The 26792-nt window shown below is 47.5% G+C and overlaps 10 protein-coding genes across 10 annotated transcripts; 5 read left to right on the forward strand and 5 right to left on the reverse strand.

Moving 5' to 3' along the window:
- Nucleotides 1–1083: 1083 nt before the first annotated feature.
- On the reverse strand, nt 1084–2502 carry EYB26_000625 (uncharacterized protein; the record flags this gene model as incomplete). The annotated part of the gene is made up of 4 exons (XM_054259941.1): nt 1084–1099; nt 1153–2083; nt 2143–2293; nt 2347–2502. The coding sequence occupies 4 exons, from the start codon at nt 2500–2502 to the stop codon at nt 1084–1086; spliced, it is 1254 nt and encodes a 417-aa protein (XP_054115916.1).
- A 231-nt stretch (nt 2503–2733) lies between these two features.
- Nucleotides 2734–3550, forward strand: EYB26_000626 (uncharacterized protein; the record flags this gene model as incomplete). The annotated part of the gene is made up of 2 exons (XM_054259942.1): nt 2734–2861; nt 2923–3550. 2 exons carry the CDS (start codon nt 2734–2736, stop codon nt 3548–3550), a joined length of 756 nt encoding a protein of 251 aa, XP_054115917.1.
- Nucleotides 3551–3729: 179 nt separating this feature from the next.
- EYB26_000627 (uncharacterized protein) lies at nt 3730–5444 on the reverse strand (the record flags this gene model as incomplete). Its single annotated transcript, XM_054259943.1, has 3 exons — nt 3730–4996; nt 5056–5196; nt 5251–5444. The coding sequence occupies 3 exons, from the start codon at nt 5442–5444 to the stop codon at nt 3730–3732; spliced, it is 1602 nt and encodes a 533-aa protein (XP_054115918.1).
- Nucleotides 5445–7201: 1757 nt separating this feature from the next.
- Nucleotides 7202–11678, forward strand: EYB26_000628 (uncharacterized protein; the record flags this gene model as incomplete). The annotated part of the gene is made up of 4 exons (XM_054259944.1): nt 7202–7295; nt 7347–7524; nt 7581–10545; nt 10605–11678. The coding sequence occupies 4 exons, from the start codon at nt 7202–7204 to the stop codon at nt 11676–11678; spliced, it is 4311 nt and encodes a 1436-aa protein (XP_054115919.1).
- An 805-nt stretch (nt 11679–12483) lies between these two features.
- Nucleotides 12484–13906, reverse strand: EYB26_000629 (uncharacterized protein; the record flags this gene model as incomplete). Its single annotated transcript, XM_054259945.1, has 4 exons — nt 12484–13017; nt 13068–13109; nt 13162–13703; nt 13816–13906. The coding sequence occupies 4 exons, from the start codon at nt 13904–13906 to the stop codon at nt 12484–12486; spliced, it is 1209 nt and encodes a 402-aa protein (XP_054115920.1).
- Nucleotides 13907–14959: 1053 nt separating this feature from the next.
- On the forward strand, nt 14960–15662 carry EYB26_000630 (uncharacterized protein; the record flags this gene model as incomplete). Its single annotated transcript, XM_054259946.1, has 2 exons — nt 14960–15305; nt 15358–15662. The coding sequence occupies 2 exons, from the start codon at nt 14960–14962 to the stop codon at nt 15660–15662; spliced, it is 651 nt and encodes a 216-aa protein (XP_054115921.1).
- A 319-nt stretch (nt 15663–15981) lies between these two features.
- Nucleotides 15982–18019, reverse strand: EYB26_000631 (uncharacterized protein; the record flags this gene model as incomplete). Its single annotated transcript, XM_054259947.1, has 3 exons — nt 15982–17202; nt 17252–17896; nt 17963–18019. The coding sequence occupies 3 exons, from the start codon at nt 18017–18019 to the stop codon at nt 15982–15984; spliced, it is 1923 nt and encodes a 640-aa protein (XP_054115922.1).
- A 404-nt stretch (nt 18020–18423) lies between these two features.
- EYB26_000632 (uncharacterized protein) lies at nt 18424–19543 on the reverse strand (the record flags this gene model as incomplete). The annotated part of the gene is made up of 7 exons (XM_054259948.1): nt 18424–18459; nt 18512–18658; nt 18709–18872; nt 18942–19054; nt 19131–19185; nt 19256–19382; nt 19511–19543. The coding sequence occupies 7 exons, from the start codon at nt 19541–19543 to the stop codon at nt 18424–18426; spliced, it is 675 nt and encodes a 224-aa protein (XP_054115923.1).
- A 1012-nt stretch (nt 19544–20555) lies between these two features.
- Nucleotides 20556–22797, forward strand: EYB26_000633 (uncharacterized protein; the record flags this gene model as incomplete). The annotated part of the gene is made up of 3 exons (XM_054259949.1): nt 20556–20764; nt 20816–22245; nt 22307–22797. The coding sequence occupies 3 exons, from the start codon at nt 20556–20558 to the stop codon at nt 22795–22797; spliced, it is 2130 nt and encodes a 709-aa protein (XP_054115924.1).
- An 830-nt stretch (nt 22798–23627) lies between these two features.
- EYB26_000634 (uncharacterized protein) lies at nt 23628–26702 on the forward strand (the record flags this gene model as incomplete). Its single annotated transcript, XM_054259950.1, has 1 exon — nt 23628–26702. One exon carries the CDS (start codon nt 23628–23630, stop codon nt 26700–26702), a length of 3075 nt encoding a protein of 1024 aa, XP_054115925.1.
- Between the last annotated feature and the right edge of the window lie 90 nt (nt 26703–26792).

Raw genomic sequence — 26792 nt, forward strand, 5'->3', positions numbered from 1 at the left:
TTGGAATAGAACCAGGCGAGTTTAAAATCTCGATAGGACCTAATTCAGGTAGTATTCATATCTGTCTATCCAAAATACTGATGATAAATAAGCTTGGGATTTAACTATGAGTATGCGATGTGATTACAGGGTTCTTCCATCTAGTACTTGGCCTCCAAGCCCTAATCCAAGATCTCAGATCGCCGGCCCGAGATCAATATCCAAGATCAGAGCCCGAGTTTGTACAACCACACATCAACCCTAAAATACTCCTTGGGAGAACGCCTGTTCACGCCTGATGAAACCAAATCATGTACTGCAGCATAAAAAGCAAGATCAGCCCAGTTTACACGTCAGCCACGTGCCAGTCAACCATGTGTATGAGTTGACTAGCAGCTAGTTATGTTTCAACTCGTAAATGTCCATACCACGAACACTTTCGCGGAATGCAGTACTACGCACTATTGAAATTTGACACAAGACTTGGAAATAGCGCAACCGTACATCGAGCAAGGTATCGATCCGAACCTCGCCTACGTTCAGACAGTTGTTGTTGTTGTTGTTGTTGTTGCTGTAGACAGAAGCAAGGATCGCACGCGTTGTTTCACTTTGCTTTCACCCTTAGTCGCATACCATGCATACCATACAAAGGACTGATAGCGTTGACAACCCCCCCTTGCATGTTGCATACACGTAAATGCTTCGGTTACGACGGTTAGGGAAATATTCCGTTTCAAAATACATAGTTACGGAAGGAAAGTACATGGGAATGTGTCAATACGAGACGAGCATCTAGACTCGAGGTAGACGTAGGCATTGATTTGATTGAGCGTAGGCAACACTAAGAACCATTGACATTGAAATCACGATGTGAGGATTTTTTTTTTCTGGTGGAAATCGAGGACTTGAGTGAGATGGAGATGATTTCCTTCGGACATACACCTACGGAATGATAGACGAATCATGAGCTCGGCGCAAGACACAATGCATGTAAATATTAACTGTATGGTTGGACGTCTAATGCTGGTTAGTAATACATGTTTAGAATTTCAGTTAGTTAATATCACACGTCTACATGGCTGGCGCTCCCCTCTTGCATATCAATCAAGACCACGAGATCCTAGCATCAAAAGTATTAGCGGTGTACCAATCCAACTTGGAAAGACAACATACCAAAGCATAATTCCGGCACCAGCCGCGATTGCCGCAAACTGTGCAATTGTTTTTCTGATCTCTACCCCTTTATTTTTGCCCGTCTCGAGCAATTCCGGAATCACAGCCACAGTTCCGACGTAGAGGAACGTCCCCGCAGTAAATGGGAGCAACATGTCTCCCCAGCTCAGGCCAGTCCCCCACAGTCCTCTCGATGCCTCGGATGAAGTGCTCGATGACAAGGTATTGTCGCCAAATTCCTGGACAGCAATACCAATAAAGGTTCCCAAAAACGCACCGATGGCAGTCACAAACTGTGCGCCCATGGCCTTCTTCTTGGAAAAGCCGGATTGAATCAACAGGGCAAAATCACCTACTTCATGAGGGATCTCATGGAAGAAGACTGCCACCGTAGTGGTGGCTCCGATGGTCGGTGAAGCATAAAATGACGAAGATAGAGCCAATCCATCGGTGATGTTGTGGGTGAAATCGGCAATGAGGTTGAGATATCCTCCCAATTTAGCACTTGGGTTGATTTCTTCCTTCTTCTCTTCTACTTCAACCTTGCTCTTGGCTGATGTACCCTTTCGCTTCTTCACTTCGCCGCTGTTATTATTGCCCTTTGCCGGACTGGAGCCGGTGGTAATGGCAGAATCATGGTTATCGTGCGAATGGCCGTGATCATGTCCACCTTCTCCTCCAGTCGCAATACGCAGCGTTTTGTCCATGGCTACAAACGTGAGAAAGCCTACCATGATTCCAAGGCCAAGTAAAAGGTTCTTGTTATTTTCCACAAGTACAAATCGAGCATGTTCAGGTGAGTCCTCACCCAGAAAAATTTCTGGTAGGAGGTGGAATAGTGTGTCACCTAACAATCCTCCCACGGCGAAGGCTACCATAATCGAAAGTGAGGAGGGGTCGATGTTTGGTGGGCACAGCGCGAGGAGGAAATCTATTGTAATTGAGTCAGTTAAAATAATCCCTCAAAGTTCATAACTTTGTATAACTCACTAGGTGGTCCAGAAATGTATAATGTCGCCAACAACGCGTTGACCGCAGGGCTCCCTGGAAAGAGCACAGCAAAGATTTGCGACGTCCAGCTCGCAGTTTCTGGACGGGATGCTAATTTATGCTCGTTCAACGCTTGAACTAGGGGGCATTGCTAATAATATTTTGTCAAATCTAGTAAGAGTCAGATACAAGGGTCTGTCATACCTGCAACTCTTCTTCAATTTGAGCCGCATCATAGCTTGCAATTGCACCTTTGTCCGGGACTTGTAATTTGGCGGATGCAAAGGAAGATAACGCAAAAACAACAATCATGGAGATGGCACATGCCCTCCATGAAAATCGCATCGATTGCCGAGTCATTGTATCTACTCGCTCTGAGATTGCCAGGATATCTGTAGGAAGCTGAAGCTATTCTCGGCATGTCAACACGTACGATCCCAGTGGAATGCAAACATGCCAAGCCCAACGTACAACAAATGCAAACAACCCGCAAATCCTCCCGATAAGATAAAGCAGATTTTATTTTGAACGTCCTAAAAAAATTCAGTCCAACCGCAACACAATATAAAATCAACACATCAACTTTTCAGGATGGGTCGCGAATTACAGAAAAGAAAGAACCGCGCAAAGGTGCCGAAGCTCAAGAAGAAGCGCAAGTTGTTGCGCAATGGCGATAAGAAAATCAATGTCCTTGGAAATCAATTGATTGCAGACAACTGGTAAGCCACAATGGCATTCAAACCGAACAAATATCCTCACATACTAATTCATTCCCTATAGGAACAAAAATGAGACTTTAATCCAAAACTACTGCCGCCTAGGGCTGACCACCCGCTTAAACGCCCCGACCGGAGGTGTCGAAAGACCTCACGGCGTCGACGCCCTCACAGCAGATCAACTCACATCTGACTCTCTACACATCACCGGAACCGCCGCTATCCCCAATGCCAACACACTATTCGATCCGGAGGAAGTCCAGGTTGAACGAGACCCCAAAACAGGCAAGATTCTGCGCGTCATCTCAGGCCATAACGAAGAAGATGACGAAGAAATCGAAGTCGCTGGACGAAAAGTCAAACGGTCGAACCCTCTATCCGACCCTATCAATGATATTGAGAATGGTGTTACATCTTTACACAAGAAGGCTGGGTTAGGCACATCATCAACCTCAGCCTCGGAGTTTGTGCGCCAATTGGAAATGCGTGCGTTACAGGAAGAAGAGGCCGTTAAGAAACGCCGGCCACGACAACAGAGTAAAAGAGAGGAAGAATGGGTTGAGAAGCTGGTTGCACGTCATGGAGATAACATTTTGGCGATGGCGAGGGATAAGAAACTTAATCCTATGCAGCAAAGTGAGGGTGATATAAGGAGACGAGTTCGCATATGGAAAGAAAGACGGTCTGATTAGGTTATTTATTGTGGTTATTATAGTGGCGTTTATACAAGGAGAATTGGCGTTGGTCTATCCCTATAAATGTTCATGGTCATCTAAAATATGGAAAGAAAATCAACGGTCAGGTACATAATTAGTTCGTGTAATCATAGCTTGCGTAATAATAGCTCTATCATTATAAGTGGTACAAGTTATTACTCTTTGTCTGATCCCGGCACACCAACACGGTGTACGACGCGGACCCATCGCCGCCGTCGCCATGCGCCAGCTCTCTGAGCCTGCATGGTCTCGTCCCAGTCACGGCCTTGACTTCCCTTCACCTTGACTTTGCTAGAAGCCGAGGATGCCTTGGCTGGCGCTGCATCTGTTAGATCCCCGTATGCCATCATGCTGACTTCGTCGTCGTTCACAGAGCCTTCGCTCTCTACTTGGGGTAAATCCCATACCCAGCCTCCTATTTGCTCATCGACGCTACTCCCTGAGGTGCCATTACCTGGAACTTCGAATCCGACCCCGGTGATCATACGCTCTACAACCCATTCGCGACATTCGAGATCTAGCTCCCATTTCTTTCCTTTCCATGTCCACCCTGACGGTGCTTGCACGTCTTCGAAGAAGCGACAACCACGCGGCCGGTCTCCAGCAATGCGGGATGGCGATAATGGATCGTACGGAACAGGCGAGAATAAAAGCGTCTCCCATTCAGAAGATGCCGCAAATGGCGAGATAGAGCGGTGCTGTAGTTCGAAAATTTCTACTTCACGTTCCTCCGGAGCGGAATCTAGTGAAATATTTGCCAGAGGGCCGAGGAGCTGAGTGACTGGGGAAGCTTGCTCCGGCGTTCTTTCTCCTTTTGCTGATTTCTGGTTCTTTTGCTCTGGGACTTCCTCATCCTTATGCCCCTGAACCTGGTTTAAAAAGTCATGAACACTCGGATGGGAGGATATAATAGCTGCATTGCCACCAAGAAAGAAGATTAGACGCCATGGAAGAAGATGGGCGATTAGGAATAGAGATGCGGTAACGATAGTCAGAAGTAAAAACACGGCTGTTGATAAAGTCTCATCAGAAAAGTTCGTAAGGGGCGCTATTGTTGCGACAAGAGCATCATGCATATTTGAAAAATCGGCCATTGAGTTTTGCAAGTCACCCATATTGCGGAAAAAATCTTTTGATGTCTCGCTCGCTGGCTTGATGGTCCTGGCTGGTGCTAACGCTGGTCCGCCATAAGAGTAGTACGGGGTCGTCCCTAGAGTAGAATTCGAAGGAGGAGGTGGATGGCGTACAAGGAAGGCTGGCACCATAATATATAGCAGTACACTGGCCGGTAGAAATACAATAAGAAGATATGGATTGAGGCAGATGAACGAATAAACGGCAAGAAACGACCAAGTCTGTGTCGGATATCTCCAGCCAAATAGATGTATCATGCGAGCCTGGAACACAAATGCGATGCCGATCCTATATGTAATGAGCAACGGGAAAAGCAGAGGATAAATATGCATATCGCGGGGACGCACCTGGCATTGAACCGTCGAAAATTGTTTGTCATAAGAGGAAGGCTGAAAGGCGGTCGCGAGATGCCCTTTGATGGGCGCTTGTCGGTGTTGTCTGTATCTTCGCTGTCTCGTTCTTCAGAAGGAATGACCTGTTGGAGAAGCCTTCCGAAGTCAATATCTCCACAAAAAACGACATGGTTTCGCAGACTAACTTACTTCGAAAAGAGTCTGTCTTGTATGGACCACCCTGATTGCCCGTCGCTTTCTGATGACTGGCCTGCATGTCGGAGTCCTGGGATGTGGGATTTCGCTTTATCCGTTTTGGATTGCGATGAGTTATCTATATCGAATGAAACTACTGGGATAGCTTCATCGCGGTTGACGACGGCGTCCGGAGTGTAATCATTCATTTTGAGGCCGACTCACATCGGAATGACACGGTAGCCTATCGAGAATATATGGTAGAGCGGTCGCATATTACAGCGGCCAACAGTTGACAGCTGTTCATCGGATCTCGCTCATGAAGCCAACGATGACGGATGGATTGCTGGAGAAACGGCAGTCCAAGGCGTCACATGTGGGAAGGCGCCGAGGTGGATTCCAAAAGAGGATTAGTGCGGAACATATAGGCATTTATTTATTCTGGATTTCTTCTAACTACAACCCCGACGATACATATGTATCTTTCTTCTTGACAGCTTCCATTGTATGACTGGTTACATTCTTTATGTAGCTACTTAGGGTTGAACGGCTTTATCTACTCCAACTATCAAGTGATGACGCGTCTGAGGCATATTGCTCGCGAGGGCATATTCCGACAGACAGCCGTAGCTATTTACGTTTACGCAACTATCAGTTGTCCCGATATGATCCATCATAACTATGTACTACCCATAAGATTCGTGCAGAAGTCCTACAATGACTGCTCACTCTAGTACTAATCGACTGCTACGTGAGTTTTTCGTGACCGAGTCTACCGGAGAATATGAGAATATCAATGTTTTGAGTTCAGATGGTACTCAGTATAGCCGCCATTGTTATTTATGTTTCCCCGCCCCCTATCTATTTTATCCATGCTACGAGTAGATGATACGAGTAACTCCCAAGTAGAGTCTTGTTGATTTATTGATCCACGATCCTTTTCCGTAGTAAGTCGCAATCATTATGCAGATGGCCTGATGACTGAAATAAGCGATCCTGAGTATCAATACTATGTAGGCGTGGTTACTATAGCGGCGCTCATCCTGATAGGTAAGATACCTGCAGAGGACGCGACCAAGCGCGGACGGTAATAATCACGCTCATTTTGACCACAATCAAGTAGAATTGAGCAAGATAGATCAATCAGCAGAAACAGTCAGAAGCTATAGAAAGCTATTGTCTGTGAAATTCAAAATAGTTCTCTACTTTACTATATCCTTTCCATGTACAGATCTTCCAGGGGCAACAAGCGACGAGGAGCTGCTAAGGCCTAAATAGACTAGCTCCACACTAAAGCGTCCTTCTCCCATCAACCTCAACTTTCCAATTCGCTCTGTGTTCCCCTGTAGCAACTTCCTGCCATAACACCAGAGCTTATTCGATTGTTGTTCTCTTTTCTTTTTCTTCGTCATCTTCATTTTTATGTGTTTATGTGATGTATTTTTGAGTTTTATTTTGCAGTGCCATTTCTACGAGAACTTTGTCTCTGTGTACAAACTATCATCTGTTTGTTTCCCTTGAGACCTCGTTCCCGTGATTTTTTTGAGATTCAAGCCAGCACTTCCACAAGGGGCGACAAAGAGCCTCAATCTCGGACCGGCCATCTGCTACTGCATTTGACCGTTCTTGATTATCGAATCACTTCCTGACCGATCACAGTGCCTCAGTCCGAAGCCAATTTTGTCGCTTGTTGACCCCAATCCGAACAACGGCCTGAGCGCCTTGGACAATCTCGCATTTCCCGCGCGATGGACAGATAGCCACCGAAGCAGGTCTCCAGATAGTTGGCCAACGCCGACTTACGATTGAAAACACCTGACGTGCATTCGCTGCTGTCACATTACGGTTCGGAGTCTGGTGTTTGATATCGAGGGGTTAAGGGATTCGGGTCCGGAAGTTGGTGTGTTTGAGAGCTCGGCCATAGCCCTTTTCGCGAGCTGCCTTCGCCGGTGCTAGCACGTTCGAAATGATGGCCCAAACATCCGGTGGGAATGCACGCGCGACGACAAATTCTTCGAGAGCGTCCGACTCCTCCCGCAACGACGATTCGGGTTCTGCAGGTGAGCTGAAATGTTCTTGTCATAAAGGATCCCTTGCTTATCGCGCGACAGTTGAAACAGATACTCTCGGCCGTCGAAGGCTACAAAAAACTACTCCGAGCATGACATCCGCGCCAACTCAAGGCCAAAGAGCCCCATCCATATCAAGAAGCGTGACAGACCCGCGTCTGCAGGCCATAGGAAGGAGAAGACAATCAATACGTGACCAGAACACGATCGCTCCCAGGGGGTAAAGCTCTAGTCGCCCCGTTCTGGTTTGACATTTTCTGACTTTATATCAAATAGTCCTCGTTCCGCAACTGGATCTATGCATTCCGGCAATTCTTCGATTGACATCACGACGGAAACTATGAGAAATGCATCCATTAGCAGTACGACTTCAGGTACAAGCTCCAGCACTCCCAATATGAACAATTCAAGCGAACATCATAGCAACAAGTCTTCTTCGGAAAATCTCGAGTTTCCGGCGCCCATCAACTTCGATGATTTTCACAACAGTATTTTAGACGAACCTAGCTTAAATAATTTCCCTCTGCCAGGTCATGGTGGTGCTAGATACGAGAGCAAAAAGGCACAACCACGGTCACATAATCAGTGGACCACGACTGAACCAATTACGACGAGGACCGCACGATCCAACTCCTTTCGGCGCCAGAGCGATGTCGCTCGGTTTCATACTCAGGCATCGTCAGTCAACACATCGATGCCCCCTCCCCCAGCGTCTTCTGCTAGATCTCGTCGCCAAAGCCATGTCCCACCTCCGTCGTCTACCTCTGTCTCGACTCGCGCTCCTCGAAAATCAGTGGGTCCTGGTATCTTTACTATGGATACCCCCGGAGACTCCATGCCGAAGCGACGACCCAGTTTATCAATGCGCAAAGCTAGCGTTGATAACATCAAACCTGATCCACGTTACCGGATGCGTTCGACGAATAACAATGATTCCGATAACCTTGCCACACCCAGTTCTAGATCGCTCAAAGCAAAATCGTTACAACCACCATCAAGGGAACGATTGACGCAGGACAGCTTATTGGCACCTACAACTGGCGATAGATCATCGACAACGAATGGCCTCTTGACCCCTGTGAAACCCGCTGCTGGCAGCACTAATACACCTTCGTCATCCGCTTCGAGTAAGCGGATGTCAACTATGCCTCATGCTACAGGTTTAGGCGCACGTACAATTAGCCCTACCGATGCTCGACGAATGAAGCGAATGTCACTGATGCCGCAGGCTCCTCCTGTGCCTGTTACACCGCCCGCCGCTCAACCTATACCGCCCGAGGTGCTAACCCTACGACCACGATCCTCTCAATCACCATCCATGATCCCGAGGAAAAGCGTCACTCCTTCCTCGTCCCGAACGACACCCGATCCCAGTCGCAAGTCTTATAGCTCTGGCATGTCTCTTTCCTCAAACACCAGCTACAACTCTGCTCGTAACTCTAGCGGGTCCCTGCAACCTCGACTATCTCAGACATTCTCCTCCTCTCGACTTCCCACGCCGAAACCACGTATGGAGTCCATGAACAACGGAAACGAGGAAGAGGTGCCCCCGGTCCCTGCTATTCCCAAGGCATACGAGTCTCCAAAGACAGAATCTGAGATCATGTTCCCAACCAATGCTCGTAAATCTAGCCTGCCTTTGGATATTGAATCTGCACGCGGCTCAGACTCTAGTCGACCATCCACAACTGTCAACAACACCACAGAGCCTTTTGCACCCCCTGCGCCATGGATGACAGGAACCAGAACTACAGAAGCCAAAGGAAAACAAGCCGCTGGCTTGGGACGGAAGAGCTTACAACCCTTGAAATTGCCTCCATTGAACTTGTTGCCGCTCAGCACCCCCATGGCTGCAAAGATTGAGGCTCTGAACAGCAATAATAGCAACCAGCAGAATCCGTCTACGCCACCTCCACGTACCAATATCCCCAAGACTCCCAGTACACCAATGACAGCCTCCAAGGCATCCTTTTTCAAGAACGATGAAGATGACGTGGAACGAACTCAGCTGCCTCGCAGCAGCACTTCTCACTTTCTGGTCAGCACATCCAATACAGCAGGTTTCAGGGCACCCAGTAGTTCTAGTGCTGTCGTTCCCCTAGACATGCCGTCGTTGAGTCGGAATATATCTCCTTACATATCCTCGTCGCTACCGAAATCCACTAGCGACTTCAACTTCATGCGTCAACATTTGAACGGGGAGTACTCAAATTCTCAGGCAGGCACGAAGTTGATGGGTCCCAGACCTCAGACTCAATCATCAGCTTTCTCACTCAATACGGATACCGGAACTCGTCTATCAAGTACACCAGATGCTGACACAAATTGTGCTACATTGAAGAGCAAGCTGCCCTCGACACTCAGGCATAGTGTATCTAAACCCATTCTGTCGTCAGATACCAAGGTCAACGCAGCAAAATATGACAGCATGCCACCGCCTCGACTTCCAGCATCTGCTACATGGAACGGTTTATCTGCAGTTGCTACGCGTACGACCAGTCCAACGCTGAAGAGTTCCTTTATGTCAAATCATCGCAAGTCTTCTCTGTCGAGCCTGAACACGAAGCAGTCAAGCTTCAACAATGAGCCAATTGCATATACTATGCCCAGTCCTGCAATTACCGATCCTGGGGATGCCGATTCTGCTGACAATAACCGTCCTGCGTCGTCAATTTTGTCTCCAGTGCAAAAGATTATCAACTCCGCCAAATCCAATGTCGGCACAAAACCCCGGAATGCTGACCCTAATGTCGACTTGGTCGAGCTTGCGGCTGATGAAGAGATGCGCAGACTTGGCAGTAAAAGAAAAGACTTTGAAATTGCTGCGAAGGAATTGGATGAGCTGCGTCGCAGAGCCAGTCCCAAGGAACGTGTTGGCCCAGCACAAGCGATCAAGATGGCTTCTCTCAACATCTTTGAACGAGGCGAAATCATTGATTTTAAGGATATCTATTTCTGCGGCACGCAGAAGGCCAAGAAGCACGTGGGCGATCTCAAGTCTCAGGCAGCCAACTTCGGTTACGATGATGACCGGGGTGACTATCAGATTGTCATTGGCGATCACTTGGCTTACCGATACGAAGTCGTGGACGTTCTAGGCAAAGGTAGCTTTGGTCAAGTTGTCCGATGTGTTGATCATAAAACAGGTCAATTGGTAGCCGTGAAGATCATTCGCAATAAGAAGAGATTCCATCAACAAGCCTTGGTTGAAGTCAACATTTTGCAGAAGCTGAAGGAATGGGTGAGTACATCACTACCCCATATGTTTCGCTGCCATTCCTACTAACGATGCCTTTCCAGGATCCTAATAAAAAACACAGTGTCGTACACTTCACCCAAAGCTTCTACTTCCGTGGTCATCTTTGCATCTCTACCGAACTCCTTGGCATGAACTTATACGAATTTATCAAAGCCCACAACTTCAAGGGCTTCTCTTTGAAACTTATCCGCCAATTCACGAAACAAATGCTCAGCACTCTAGTGCTTTTGTATTCGAAGAGAGTTATACATTGCGACTTGAAGCCTGAGAACATCCTACTTGCTCATCCCATGCGGTCAGAGATCAAAACTATCGACTTTGGTTCCAGCTGTTTCGACCATGAAAAGGTTTATACTTATATTCAGAGTCGATTCTATCGTTCTCCTGAGGTTATTCTCGGCATGTCCTACGGCATGGCTATCGATATGTGGAGTTTGGGCTGTATCCTCGCTGAGTTGTATACTGGGTATCCCATTTTCCCCGGAGAAAACGAACAGGAACAACTGGCTTGTATAATGGAGATTTTCGGACCCCCAGAGAAGCATCTGATTGATAAGAGCACTCGCCGAAAGCTATTCTTCGACTCTTTGGGTAAACCTCGTTTGACCGTCTCATCCAAGGGTCGACGACGACGGCCAAGCTCCAAGGACCTCCGACAGGTGTTGAAATGTGACGACGAACCATTTTTGGACTTTGTTGCTCGCTGTCTCAGATGGGATCCCGCGCGACGAATGAATCCAAATGATGCTATGAATCACGAATACATCACGGGAATCAAATCTACCGGTCGACCACGTGCATACCTGTCTAGCAGCAACCTGGTCTCTAAACGACTTACGACCAGCGGAGTTCCCTCATCCAGGCCTCTACCCGAGCCTCCCGGCCTAGGTGGTAAAACTGGGCTTGGATTTCACAAGGCCACAAGCAGCTCCCCAGTCAAAGCTGCCGCGAAGCGTTTGTCGAGTGTCAACAACAGTATACAGCAGCCTGCCGCAAGCAAGCGGATATCGAACAGTGGAGCTGTGAGCAACGGCGTTGGCTCTGCACTCCCGCGCAGGAATCCAAGTGGAAGTCTAGCCGCAGCAGCTGCAGCTACGAGCTTATCTAACAAATGAAATTACGAAGAGTTGATCATATATTGAGATCTAGAGAATGGAACTGGAACATGCGGGTTTGAACCGCGGATATCGGTTCTACACCCACCCTCTGATTTCCTGCTAATATACAATATTTAATAATCGTCTGTTTTCTTTCATGAGCAACATAGACCAGGTCGGGAATTGTTGGTTCTTTCTTTTCCTTCGCTTGATGGATGTATGTACTATGCACAGAAAGAAAAAGACCCCCTTTTTTGTACCATCATATACCCCCTCTTCCATCCACCATATATCCTGCGAGCTTGTTTCGTTTTTCTTTTCTTGTTTTTTCATTACCATGGATGATTGTATTTGTCTACGATATGTTGGTTTTATCTGATGCTTTCGAGGTGTATGTTTCGCATCGGTTTTCATGTGACATGTCATGACCGGGAGACGTTGGGATGTTTTTCATGCACCATTGAATATTACTGCTCTTGTTTCACTTTTTGCTCTTCTGTCAAGCATTGTCCGAGCTGCTGGGTTTTTTCTGACTACCAACTGGACATATATATATATATATATATATATACATACTTGCATACTTGCATACATGCATACATGCATACATACTATACATACTAATTCACTACATACTAGTTTTTCTTGAAGAACGGGATACCAAAATCAAATAAATAAAATGGCAATGTTCAGATATAATATACTCCAAGCAGAAACAAACAAGCCGATGCAGGAAATAGACAAATCCGACAAGATATAAGGCATATGCAAGAAACCCATATAGAGCAGGAAAAATAAACAAGCACAAGGCTTGGACGCCCAATCACTCCTCATCTTCAGCCGAATGAGTCCTTCCATTCAAAACACCTTGCGAATACCCTCCACGTCTCCTGCGTCTCAACACCACCTCCGTCGCCCATCCAGTCAATTGATACAACCAACCACCTGTCACAATCACACCGGAAACAACATTCACCAACCGCACCAACAAAGCCAAAAAGCTACCCCGCTCCTCACTCACAAACAGCAAGATTGGCTCAATATTGTATTTGAAGAAGATTCCAGGTGTGTTGAAGGGACTCTCGGGCAGAGGGTGCGATTGGCTAGTTGCCGAATACTGGTTCGTAAAGATGGTGTTACGCGATTTCTCAAAGGCTTTGGCTGGATTTGCGGTGTATTTTTCAACAGCGTTGTTGCCCTTTGCATATATTGTGGGAACAACGTTGATGAAGTATTGGAATTTGTAGTAGTGGGTTTCGGTGGATGCGACTGTTTTGTCGAGAGGGTTGAGGAGGGATGGGTAGTGAGGGCCGAAGGAGAGTTCGGTAACCATGTGAGTGAAGTTGAAATTTGAGTGCTATATCAGTCAGTTTTGTGGTCAAGGGAGAGTTTGGAAGAACGGCATACGTCTAGATGTTGACCGACTTCGTTATAGCCATGGCCGCGTGCCTGGATATAAATTAGTACGTATGTTATAAATCGGGTTCGAGATTTTACACACCGTGATATGAAAGTCACCATGTACTTTATTTGACTCCAGACTACCATAAATACGGCAAGAGTCTGTAGGATATTTCGACGACAACCTAGGAGTCTTGGGGAATTTCCTCTTAGGATTCCTGCGCGTATGCGACAAGACATGCCTAGCATGCGCATCATCTTCCTGATCCATCAATCGCTTCACATCCTCCGCATTAAGCGTTTGATACTCCGGCACACCACTCGAGGACTGCTGATTGAGCTTCTCATTCCACAGTTCCCAATTCGTGCCGTCCTTCATCAGTAGCATGCCGGCCATGATGTGGTCCCCCGAGGCATCTTGCACGTTGACTCGGAGATCATTGCAATGCATTTTGACGACCATGTCGATGTTCATTTGTAGTTGGCGGGATACACCCTTTTCGACGCTGAAGTGTTGGTTCTCAGTGCCTCGGTACCAGTTGACGAACTCGCCGAATGTGAGGAATGTGCAAATTGCGAAGATGATTACAGTCCATTGTCCGCCGCGACGAGATGCAGTTGTGTAATTGGGTTTTGTTTTCGCTAAAAAGTAGAAAATTCGATGTTAGCTTGGATGTTCGCCATGTATCGAGTCAATTGACTTTAATCTTCGCAGCCTTCGACGTAATGACATCAAGGCAGGAGGGGAACGCACGAAAGGCATCAAATGTTCTCAAACCACCTCCAACATCACTCTTCTCCCCAAACGCATCCTCGTCAAGCTCGTGCTTTGAGAACCCGTTCATTGCGATAATTGACCAGCTATTTTCTTATATTTGGGATCGTTTGTCGAGACTCGAATCGCGGCAGCTTCCACGTAGCGTCATACAACCAGGGATAGCAGCACGTATTCAATTAAGAACACATAATTCTGTCATGCACAATCAAGCATGTATCTGCATGAAAATGTTCGTTACGCGTCGGGGGTAAGCAATCAGAACAAATACTTGAAGGTGAGTCTTGAGGATAAAATGCGGAGAGGCCAGCTATCCCGATCTAAACGATCTCCACCTGGCGTTTCGGATCCTCGGAGTTAAGCCTATAACCCTAACCCGAATTCGATATTGAAGTTAGGGCTAACTTAGACCATAACAACTACAACATCAAGACTATGGCCACACTACACTCATATTTTTAAATTTAAAATGCTATAGAAGCGATATGTCCCATATTCCAGTCAGATACCAACCATATCATGACAAATTGCTGCAGCCTTCACTTGATGCCCAGGACGCAACCCATCAACGCTCAGAGACCGTGTTTGCCATATCCACACTGCTAGCTTACACCTGAATTATGTTAAAGCCCGTGTAGGAAAAAGGAAAAAAAAGAAACTCACATACAAGGCCTTGAAATTGGCCTGGAGGACGATGAAGCCGGAGAATACATGCTGGTACGAGAGGACAAGGCTGACTTTGGGCAAGTAGAATGTGCTAGCAGAAAAGCTCCTCGCGGATTTGGAGCAAAGCAAGACCCTGCCATTATGGGCACAAATGAGTCGATTGAATCCTCCGGAACCTAATCCTCAGTTTATTCCCTTTGTGTGGGAATATGAGAAGATTCGGCCCAATTGGCTGCGGGCAGGTAGTCTCATCACAGAGAAACAGGCAGAACGAGGGGTTTTGATGTTGGTGAATCCTGCTAGAGGCACGCAAGACCTTTCAACTATATCTCCGCGACCTTTCAGAATAACATATAAATGAGCAGATGCCCCTTACACAACCGACACCCTCTACGCTGGCCTGCAACTGGTAATGCCCAACGAAACTGCCCCAGCACACAGACATACAGCCTTCGCAATGCGCTACATTATCGAGGGTGAAGGCGGCTTCACAGCCGTGCACGGTAAAAGAATCCAAATGAAGAAAGGAGACGTGATCCTAACACCAACCTGGAACTATCATGATCACGGCAAGGATGGTTCGGGACCCATGATATGGCGGCTTGATGGTCTGGATTTGCCCAGTTTCAGACACTTTCCAGTTCATTTTGTGGAACATTTTGAACAGCCTTGGTATCCGGCTGAGAATATAGATACTAGCTCATCGCCAATTGTGTTTCCCTGGGTCCAGATGAAGGCGCGGCTAGACGCAGCACCGGGCGATTGGGCTGCGCAGAGATATTTGAAAGCGAATGGTCATGAAGGTATGTCCATCATCATCACATACAGTAAGACAGTTGACTAAAGCTACATCAGTGAGCCGTGTACTTGGCGGTGCTGCTGAACGATTGAATGCCAAAACTTCAAGCCCCTCACGTCGAGAGACATTGTCCTCTGTCTATCATGTCATCTCAGGAAGCGGCTATACCACTGTAGGAGGAACAAAGCTCGAATGGAAGACGGGGGATACGTTCGCTATACCTTCCTGGCATAAATACCAGCATTTTGCGAATGCGGTAGAAATGGTATATCTGTATCGTTTCGATGATAAGCCTATGATTACAGCTTTGGGCTTCTTCTGCGAGGAGGGGGTGGACGTGGAAAAGCTTGTTTCGGAGTAGGCGTTACTGCATGTATGTTATAGCTTACAAATTCATTAATATCATATTTTCAGATGTATATATCACCATGAGACCCTGTGTGTGAATCCGGTTTTAGGAATGGGAATATATAGCAGTGGTCATTGGGGATGTATATAGATAACCTTGGAACACTTACCTAGGTAGTGAATACTCAATGATTGGCCTTTTACTTGTACTTGTTAACAAAAGCAGCATTCATAGCGCACATATGACAACGTCGATGTCTAACACGGAGAGGTGTAGTCGAAACAAGACTATGGTAGAGAGCCAATCATATAAATTCATAATGTAGATAATGTTACACTTCAAATATCTCGCCCATGGCCACACCCGCTCCCTCCGCGCCAGCTCGACTGTCAACCAAATCAAGTCGCCAACCTTTCCAGTCGCGGAGTTTACGTTTGACTTCACGAGCCCACTCAACACGCTTGTGTGCTTCTTCTTCTGCTTGTGCTCGTGCAAATGCATCTTCATCAAACTCGTCATTGTCCTCCGCAAGTAACTCCAGGCTACCTCTGGTGGCCGGCGGATGGTGTTGAGCTGACGAACGCCGGTCCCGGTTGTTATTACTTCCTGTAAAGGCAGCTAAGCCGCTAGAAAGGACAGTGGTGAAAGAAGAATGTTGTTGCTGCTGTCGGCTTTGCGCCATAAGACTTCGTCGTCTTGAGTGGCCGGGTGCGCCGCCAACGAGATCCACCTCGTCGAAGGCATTGCCTGGACTAGACGTGGTCTCAACTCCGTCGTTTTCATCATCCGCTCCAACTCCAAGTTCCTTCTTTCGCTCCTTCCAGACACCGCGACGTAGGTCAAAGTTTTCACCTTCAAGCTCGCGGATCCTTCGTTCTAATCGTGAGCGTTCCTCATCTTCTAGCTCGTCGAGACCTTCGTTGCCCTCAACGTCAGCATTCCTCTTCCGTTCACGATCTTTGTCTTCCCGTAATCGAAGATTCTCGTTCTCAACTGATGCTAGTTTCTTTTTCAAGAGAGCCACTTCCTTCTCGACCTTTTCGTGGTCCTTGAGTCGCGATTGATGTCGGGTTTCTGATTCTTTGTGCAAGTTGGAGAGTGCCTGTAATTTCTTATCGAGCGCTTCTGCTTTCTTTTCTATGCCTGACTTTGCGTCTTGTAATTCTTCAACTTCTCGTTGTAGAGATTTGATCAAAGTCTCTGTACTTGTTTTATCCACGCCTTCTTTAAGCGCCTTCTCGGATGCACGTGATAGTGACTGCTTCACGTCTGATAGCTCTCCCTGTGTTTTTTGAAGTGTTCTTTCGCTTTGCGAAAGTTTCTCTTCCAGGGCCGTGATTTGGTCCTTGAAGCTTTCGATCGAAGTAGATGATGTAGATAGCTGGGCGCGCAAGTTCGAAATCTCAATCTCCATTGCTTCTATTGTTGAAGACTTTGATTCCAGCTGTTGTACAAGCTCTGACGGCGGAGAATCTGCGTGGCCAGTACTTGCTCGGTGGTTTTTAGATTGTAGTAGAGAGTTTTGCCGTTGCAGGGAGGCAATCTCAGTTTTCTATAATGAGATTAGTATACTATGTTTATGGCAGGGGAATAAAACATACCAATGACTCGAGTTCGGTGACCTGCTTTTCAGCCTTCACTAAGCGGTCTTTCAGCTCGATCACCTCGACACTAGACTCTCGAAGATCTTCAAGTTCTTCTTCTGCCTTTTCCCTGCGTGCGTTGGCGTTGTTAAACTCCTTTTCCAGTCTTTTGTTCTCCTTCTCCAGCTCTTCTAGCCTAGTAGCTTGTTTCCGAAATACCTCATGGATTTGTTCATCGCCAGGGGCCAACGGTGGTAATGGGGGAGACTTGATGCTGGATGCTGGCGATATTGCGGTTGATATAGAGTTTCTGAATGAAGAAGATCGCATTTTTGACTGTACAGATAGAGACGGTTGTCGTTTATGCGCTCCTCTGGCCGGAAGTTCTTTCGTCTCGTCAGGGCTAGTTTCTGGTTCTGGGGAAATCGGTGCATCAGGCATAGGCTCGGTGGGGGCTTCTTCTTGTTTTTCCTCCTCTTCTTTCTTTTCTTCTTGCTCAACAGCCAGCTCGGGTGTCTGTTTTGCTGCTTCTGGTTCAGGCGTCTCGACCGCAGGTTTGTCGTCGCCGGCTGGTTTCTCAGTCGTCGTTTCGTCTTTGCTTGATTCCGCAGTGGTAGCTTTCTTTGTTCCCTTTTTGCCTTTTTGTTTTTGCATTTGTGCTACCTAAATCCATCAAAAAACATCAGTCAGTAACTGCCAAGTAGGTGATTGCGCTATTCCACCACTCACTCGCTTTCTGGCAGCGGCAAGCTTCTCGGCCTTGGCTTTTTCCTCATCGTCCGCCATCTTTGCCTATTACGCGAGAAGTTCAGCTTATATCTTAAAATCAGTTGATCGTTGTTGAAAAAGATATAGGTTGCGGTGCTTCTGTGTTGAAGCTAGAGAGAGCTGTTGTATGGAGGTGGGGACGATGCGGAAGGGACAGCTTGCTGTACCCATGTACCCTAGGGCCTAGGTAGGTATACGCACAGACCACATAAACACCAAAGCTACATGAATTTCATGAAATGCAAGAACGGGTCTTGTTCTGGGCTAGATTACCTGAAATATTTCCATCAAGTTGGAGTGTTTCTCAAAGAAAGAAGAATATCTTTAATAGTTCATCATTTATTCGGTTTATCTCAGACGAGAGTCTAGCTTGATTCTATTAGGCTTTACCAAGCCTACATTTCGGATTTCAATTGACATGTCTACAAAGATGCAAGGACGGTGTCGGCACCAGATGCCTGGGTGAAACGAATTAGTAACAGAAGGGACATTAGGGCATGGAATAGGCACCTTGAGAGAGCCACGTTCGGTCTCGATACCAGCATATGTGACCTTACCGTGGTCAATGACCATGGCATAACGACCAGTGCGACCAGAGACAGGATCGGCCCAGCCGATGCTCTTGGAGAATTTTGCATCAGGGTCGGACAAAAAGAGCTGCGTACAATTAGCACGGTGCAATGTCTGTTAGCAAAGACAAAACATACAAAATCTTTGTCGGTGACCTTGTTGGCCTTTCCCCAGGCGCTCATGACCCAGGCGTCGTTGAAGGCCAGAACGGCGACGATATCGACTCCCTTTGCTTTGAGCTGAGGGAGGTTCTGAATATATCCTGGCAAGTGGCTCAATGAGCAGGTAGGAGTGAAGGCGCCTGGGAATTGTTTGCAAAATAGATTAGACATGATCTATGAATAGAGGTATGGCCGCAATATGTACTCACCAGGCACGGAGAAGAGGACGACCTTCTTATCAGCCCACTCTTTGGAGGCATTGTAGCTAACAGGAATACCGCAGGCGGTAATTTCACTGGACTCCTCGGAGTAGGGGATGTAGCTACCACGGGGGCAGAGAATGTCAGTAAAACATTGGCTCTTTTGGAGGGGTTTATTTTATGCTAGTTGCAACTTACGAGAAGACAACGTCGCTAGGGAAGCTGTCACCGGCCTTGAGGGTAGTCATCTTGGCTGTAATCGGTTGATATGCGTCAGTTGAGTTCAGAGAGTCTTAAGAACGGAGTAGAAAAGAAAAGAGAACCTGGAGGTGTCGTGAAGATGTCACTGAAGCTCTGGTTGTTTGCCGCGGGGAAGGGACTGTGGGGACCGTCCGCATTCGGCAGGATGTTGAGCGGATTAGTCAGAAGACTCACTTCAACCGCGCGCGTCTTCGTGATAAATCAGGGCAAGATTACATGTAACGTATGGACTGTCTATGTGCTCGAGCCATACGCCGTCAACACAACCTTGGAAGTTATCTTATCTCGAACATACTCTTCGACTGAACCTTACGTACAACGTTCATGACCTCGGGACGGGAGCTGCACATATCCAGACGCGGTGTTATCAGCGACTTTGAACTATAACAACATACATGTAGTTAACTACACGAACACATGCGTAGTCACATACGTAGTTGACTAGTTAGTTACTCCCGGGGATACCTGAAATATGCTTCATGGGTGAGACTGTCAGACTAAGGGGCGGGCTGGCAATATGAGAGGCCCAAGGGACGCCCATCTCCGTCCACTTTTTTTATTTACCGAAAAATCATTTCTTCTAGTAAATTCTTAGCGCGCTCGACCAAATTGGTAATTAAACACAAAGCCATGGAAATTGAAGCTGTACAACCATCCCAATCCGCCACAAATAACTACCAGTCTCTTAGTGTTGACTAACCACTAAGCAAACACATGTGGATTGATTCATAACTAGTATATAAATAATAAGCCTCTACGTAGGGCTAACCCGGCCACTTATTTGGCTTATGGAGCTTACCCGGGAGCATGCTTGGCGGGCACATGTATACCCTTGCTCTGTACGGAGTACGGAGTACGTAGTAAGGTTATACGTGCGTACATCAATTGTACTATGTATACAGAGTACGTACTGTATGCTAGCTCACCAGAGGCAAGGCACCCCCATGCAAGGCGAGACACGTGCGGCGCAGCAGCGGTAGACTAGCCCCGACAGGCTAGCTGCTGGCTGTGTCTTAAAAGTCGCCAAGCCGCAGCTCCCCGGAATCTGGCCAATTCCTTCTCGTCGCCAGATAGACTCATCCTCACCCATCGACTGGCTTGTTGATGCTTCGCTATTCTCTACCTCTACTTAATTTCAACAACCCGACTTCCCCCGTTTAGACCACCATATTCAGGCGACCCTGAAGCCGTCTGCAATCGAGCAAATTATCTCGACCATGCTTTCTTTGTCAGGCTAATGTGATCTATCTCCCCGCCTAAGTCCGACCGAGTCAGCAACTCCGGCCTTGGCAGACTGTGAGACTATCAGAATCGTCAATCACTTACCAAATCCGCTTGTTGTACCACCTCCAATCGACTCATATGGAGGACCCGAAATCTCGGGGCTCCTCGCAAGAGAAGCCAGCTGTCAGTCCAACTTCAACACCAGACTCGGCTCCAAAGCCTCTCAGACGACGTCGCCGTGTCCCTATTGCATGTGCGAGTTGTCGCCTGCGCAAGACGAAATGCGAGCACATTGTGCCAAGAAACAACCTACAGAAACCTTCCGGACAGGATGCCGGCGCATATGAGTGAGTCTATTGCTCTTGTCCAACTATCATTGCTGACCTAGCTTCGTGCAGTTATATTCGTTCCCTCGAAGACAAGGTCAAACAGTATGAGGCACAGCTGAGAAGTCTGCATAATAATCACCATGAAACAAGTTATCAACCCACAAACCACAATCCTTCCGGTCCGTTACTACCGGCGCCCACCGTTAGTAACAGCCAACAACCGATCACGTTACCACCGCTTGCGCGTCCGTCTCTTGCTCCAGACCGGAGCCCAGCTGCTATCACAGCAGCCTCTCCTTCGCTTTTCCTGGGCGGAGATGGCGCCATCTCATTCACTCAGTTGATCCTCAATGCCATGAATCCCGATGCCCCTAGCAGAGTCCAGTCATCAACTCAACTCTTCTCGTCACCCCGTGATCCCTCTCGCGAAATGCCCGATGCCAAACTTCATGATCTTCCTCCCGATGTACGCGAGCTGGTCCAGCGATATTTCGATTTCCATCATGTCTTGACCCCAATATTCCACGTTCCTTCGATACTCCCTCGAATTGAGCAAGCTCTGAATATGGACCGTGCCCGTCGATTTGAGGATCCACTTATACTGGCCATGATAAACATGATCTGCGCTATTTCGGCAGCACACCGGCGGAATGGCTTTGAGACTTCTACAATCCAGACTCGAAAGTACTATGACCGTGCTATGGCTCTTGTCGGACCGACTATATTGTTCGATTGGTCCGTCGACAAGGTACAAATACTGTTATTAGGCGCCCGATATCTTCAAAGTTCAAATTTCCCCGATGAGAGCTGGACTCTTCTCGGCTTGGCTATCAGAATTGCTCAAGGCTTAGAACTTCATCGGCCACCGCCAGAGAATTTAGATTGCATTCAGAAGGAAGTTCGCAAGCGTCTGTGGTACGCATGCTATATGACCGATCAGTTAGCGAGTACCATATATGGGCGGCCTGTTTCGACTGCGTCAAATACGTTTTCAACTCCACTCCCGGAGGATCTGGATGATGACCGTATTCAACCCTCTCAACTTCTTTATCCTCCTACCCCCACCTTATCGACCATGTCTCACTCAATTCAGTGTGTGAAATTATGTCGGATCATGGAATCGGCATTGACGCTTGTGGATCCACCACTGGAAAAGATCGTGGAATTGGACGAACAATTTGAAGCGTGGGATGCGCAGCTCCCTTCTGCCTTTAGGATCTATGAGAACGAGACGGTCCTGGATGACAAGAAGTTGATAATGGCGATGAGAGCCAATATGACGAGGATTCTGATTCACCGGCACTCGGTGATAAAATCCCTCGGTTTGCTTTCTAGACGTGAGCGACTTGCTCCTCTGTCAGATGGCCTTCGCGCCAATATGATGCAGAATAGTAGACATATCTGCGTTCGTAGTGCAGAGGATACGATACAGCTGGTTGGCCGTCGACATGACACAACAAAGGCGGTTACCGGACCAAGTTGGTTCAACCTGTATTACTGTAAGCACTTTCATTGTTTTCCATCTATATAAAGCGAACTCACTAACATATTGATAAACAGTATTCAATGCTATTCTCATTATTGCTTCTCACGTCGTCGACCCTGAGTTCCGGGATGATAAAGAAGCATTAGCACATCTTGAAGATGGAATGCGGATGATCGCGCAAATGAGCGCAAACCATACGACTGCCCGGCGTGCACATATTTTCTTACGGCAACTATTAGATCTTGTAGAAAAGGTTCTACCTCAGCAAAGCCGGAACCTAGCGCGCAAATCATCTTTGTCAACCACTTCTACTACTTCTTCAATGGCGGCGCAAACCCAACCTTCAGTCCCGACAACAGCTGAGGGTACAGCCAGCAGCTTTACTAGCTATTCACAGCCTTCCAGGGAATTCATACATTTATGGGATAACACGGCAGATTTAACAACCGCACTGGGTTCACAACTTGATTACTACTCATCAATGGGCTCGGGGATGTGGTCATGGGGGAACCAAGCTCCAGATACCAGGCCATATGCGGCTATGCCACAGGGTATTGCTCCATAGTTCACGAATTTTGAGGGTGATGGAGTGCAACCTGGAGAAGCACTTTTAACGAAGCATGAGTTACGATTGGAATATCAAAACCGGAGTTCTTGGCATCTATTTGGATTGCTCAATCGAACTTGGCGCACCAGCGCTCTCGAAATCACTTTCTCTGTACTTTATTTCACTTTTGATCTATAGCTTTGTTCGTCGATCACTACAAAAAACTACGGTTTTCGTATGAAAGACATCGATACCTCCATGTCACATGTAAAGGATACTTACCCGTATGCGTATTGTAACGTAATTAACCCGCCAGCCGGAGATACTCCGGTGCCGAGGGAAAGCGTCTCCTGATTGGACAACTAGCCGTAATCATAAATACCGCGAATACCGTACACCACCATAGCCCCGGACGGATAGCGGAGAAGCCGCGATCATACGACTTCAGCCTAAGAGCATCAAGTTATTCCTGAACAGCGTCCAGACCTGGCAGTTCAATATCCATCTAAATCCACACTGCGACAAAACATCGTATTTTCTGGCCAATCATCCTGGATCTGCCAGGCAATCGCGTTTTCGTGTTCGTTTTCTATACGTACTACGTAGGTACTGGCTGCTTTTTCAACTTCTACCAGAAGTTGGAGACCAAGGGAGAGAGACTTGATTTCTATCTCAACAACAACTTGACGCCTTCCACAAAACTCTTTCAATCTTTGAACTAAGTGGCCATTATATATTTTTCTGAGCCGTATCATCAACTAGTGGCCGCTTTACTTTTGCTTTGATTCTCGGCTGTGCCTGATATCCGATTACTCCCACTCTAGACTATTTCCTTGTTCGCAAAACGCATGACACAGTCTTCACAGTTCAATGGCAACCGCTATCTACAACCCGCTCCCATGGCAGAATCGGTAGGGCCCGGTGTCCATCCCGAAAATCTCAACGACGCGCCCGACCAGGACTGGTCACAATGGATGCAATGGGATTGGGATGGCACAAGTCCCGGTGCTATATCAAAGAGTGACATCGAGTCGTCAGATTTGAGTCCGAAATTCAATACATCGGCAGTGCCGGCTGTTGACAGGACTGATCTTGCATCGAACTCATTATTCCCAACATCTAATGCAAGAAAGATTGTGGCCAAGCCGTCCAGTCTCCAGTCTGAAGGCCAAAGTCCAGCGTCTTTTGCTCGGCGTCGAAATAATGCAGGTGCTAAAGTAGATGTTCATTCAAGTCGAAAGCGAAAGACTTCCAGCGAGGATGACGATGGCTCCGTGGAAGCCGGTGATGATTCACCTCCAGAGTCAAAACTCCAACCATCAAAGAAACGCTCACACAACGTCATCGAGAAAAGGTATCGGGCTAATCTGAATGAAAAGATCACGGAGCTTAGAGATAGCATACCAAGTCTACGTGGTTTGACCAGAGACGCCAATGGGGGAGCTTCGATCCATGACGACGACTTTTCAACTGGGAACAAGCTCAACAAAGCGTCTATTCTGTCCAAGGCAACCGAGTACATTCGCCATCTGGAGTTGCGCAACAGTCGACTTGAAGAGGAGAACAAAGCTTTGAAAACAAGGCTACGTCAGCTTGACAAGGCCGTGATTATCGAACAATCAGCATCAACATCTGTTGGATCCGCATCATCACCGGACAGTTATTCGGGAACTATTGATAGCCTTGAGTCGCCACCAAGTGTTTTCTCTCATGCAGATGAATCTCCGAATTATCGAACGGCGTCAACGTCGACTAATCCTCCCGAAGGGATGATCAAAGTTCCAGATTACATCAAGAAAATGCGAGCTATGGCACCCACACAAGGCATTTTTGCCGAATCTTATATCAAGGACGAGCCAAAACCTCAGCAACCGGCCGGACAGGCCCGCAGAGGCATGACGCCTGGAAGTAAACTCTTCCTGGGTACTATTGCAGGTTTAATGGTTCTACAGAACATACCAACGGAGAAAGAATCCGATGAAAAGGGACTGCTGGCGGTCCCAGTTAACATGCTTAATAATTTCTTGACTACCACCTTTACATCAGTACAGACAACATTGCCGGTCTGGACTCAGAATCTGGATCCATGGAGTGCATGGCAGTTCAAAGCCATATCGAGTCTGCTTCTTACCGGCAGCCTTGTCGTTGGAAGTGCCTTTTTCGTCTTTCTCTACTTGTTTTACGCCCGTCCAAAATCTGAGAATGACTCACCGAAGGGTGCTTCGGCGGCTGGAATCAGGATGACACCAGCAGAAATTAAGAGGCAGGCTTGGTTAACCAGCATGCAGAGACTCGGCGTACCACAACACAGATTTTTCTTGGAGTGGTTTGCCGTTACTTCCAGATGGGTTGAATACAGCATCTGTTGCCTAATTGGTCGGAGCGTGTATTCCTGGATTACAGGCATCACAGAAGAGGACGAGAAGGGCCGAATCAAGACCTGGGATATTGCGATCGATGCTCAATTAGCCGGCGGTGATACCGAAGTCAGCAAATCACGCCTTGTCCTCACCATTTTTGCATCTGGCACTCTACCCCGCAGTCCTGGAAGGATAATGATGAAAGCATTCCATTGTCGTATATTGCTTTGGCGAGTTGGCGAACGAGGTTCCTTTATCTCCATACTTGCGAACAGTGTCGCACGTGTGCTGGCAACTTACCAGTGGAACCTGGCGCGGGATTTGAATCGATCCCTACCAAAGGACCATCCAGATGCTCTGCCAAGCCATTTGTCGGCGTTACTCGAAATCGAGTGCAATGATGTTCTACTTGACACCATCGTCCAGCGAGCTGTGAATCTAACTTGGAGTCGACCTACCCAAGAAGGCCTCGATGAGGATGAAGCATTGCTAGACGTTGTGGCAGAGGATCCAGCAGTTCAAACCTTTGCCGATAGCATCGCCGCCTGGTGGTCCAGTCATTTGCTGCAGAAGGCTTTGTTGAATTCATTCGACATAGCAGCCGGCGGAACCTGTGGAAGAAAGGAACTTGAAAAACAAATCAACATTGCTTTACAAGTTGCGCCACGTCTATCTGCTGCCCACACCAGAGCAGCAGCTATGCGTGCAGTGCTGTTTGAACAGAGTAGGCTTTATGATATCAAAACAGTTCTCAACGCCTTACCATCGAAGAATAATCACCCACAATCTCAAGGGGTGTCAAATTTCCTCGACTCGTCTATACCGATGTCCGTACGAAACGAGCTCGCCATCTCTGTCCGATGTGCCATGATAGTGGCCATCATCAAAGCAAGAACGACCAACGACACTTCTTTCCCATCGCATTTGACTATCCGGAAGGCCATCAACTGGCTCAACGAGATTCCTCTCGACCCAATCGAATTAACACTAATCAGTTTCGCGGCGGTATATCATCTCCTCCACACCGTCGTAGCCTATGGCGATCTATTATCGTCATCCTCCGCATCCTCATCCTCATCAGCGACATCATCGGACTTTTCAATCTCTACCACCAAATCCGCACCATCAGCACCATCAGCACCATCTCCACTAATCAAATCCGACTCTTCGTCTTCTCCGACACACAAACGCGCCCGATCAAACAGCGCCTCCGAACCAACACCCCAATACAACCGTATCGCGAACGACCTCGTCTACTGGGCCCGCAACGCATACAACCCCGCCTTTTACGGTCTGACGGGCAGCATGATCGACACGGTCGAAGCGGAATGCGTCTCAATCTGTAAAAATGTGGGCATTGATTTGATTGCGCAGGATTCAAAGACGTTGCAGTCGAGTATTCGCAGACTGATTCATAAGGAGGATCAGAAGCAGAAACACGGACGAACGAAAAGGGTATCCATTAGCGAGAAGAGAAAGGGGGTGGTGCACGAGCAGGAGGAGGATAGTAGACGGAAAAGTCTGGAGAGTAATGATACGGGGTATGCGAGTGATTCCCGATGAGATTATAATAATAATGTTGTGACCATGCATCAGTTATTCTATCATGGGTGGTGTTTTGTGCGGTATTTATATTCGGCGTTTAGGGCAAGG

This window comes from Talaromyces marneffei, chromosome 1, assembly GCF_009556855.1.
Source record: "Talaromyces marneffei chromosome 1, complete sequence".
In the NCBI taxonomy this organism is placed as follows: Eukaryota; Fungi; Ascomycota; class Eurotiomycetes; order Eurotiales; family Trichocomaceae; genus Talaromyces; species Talaromyces marneffei.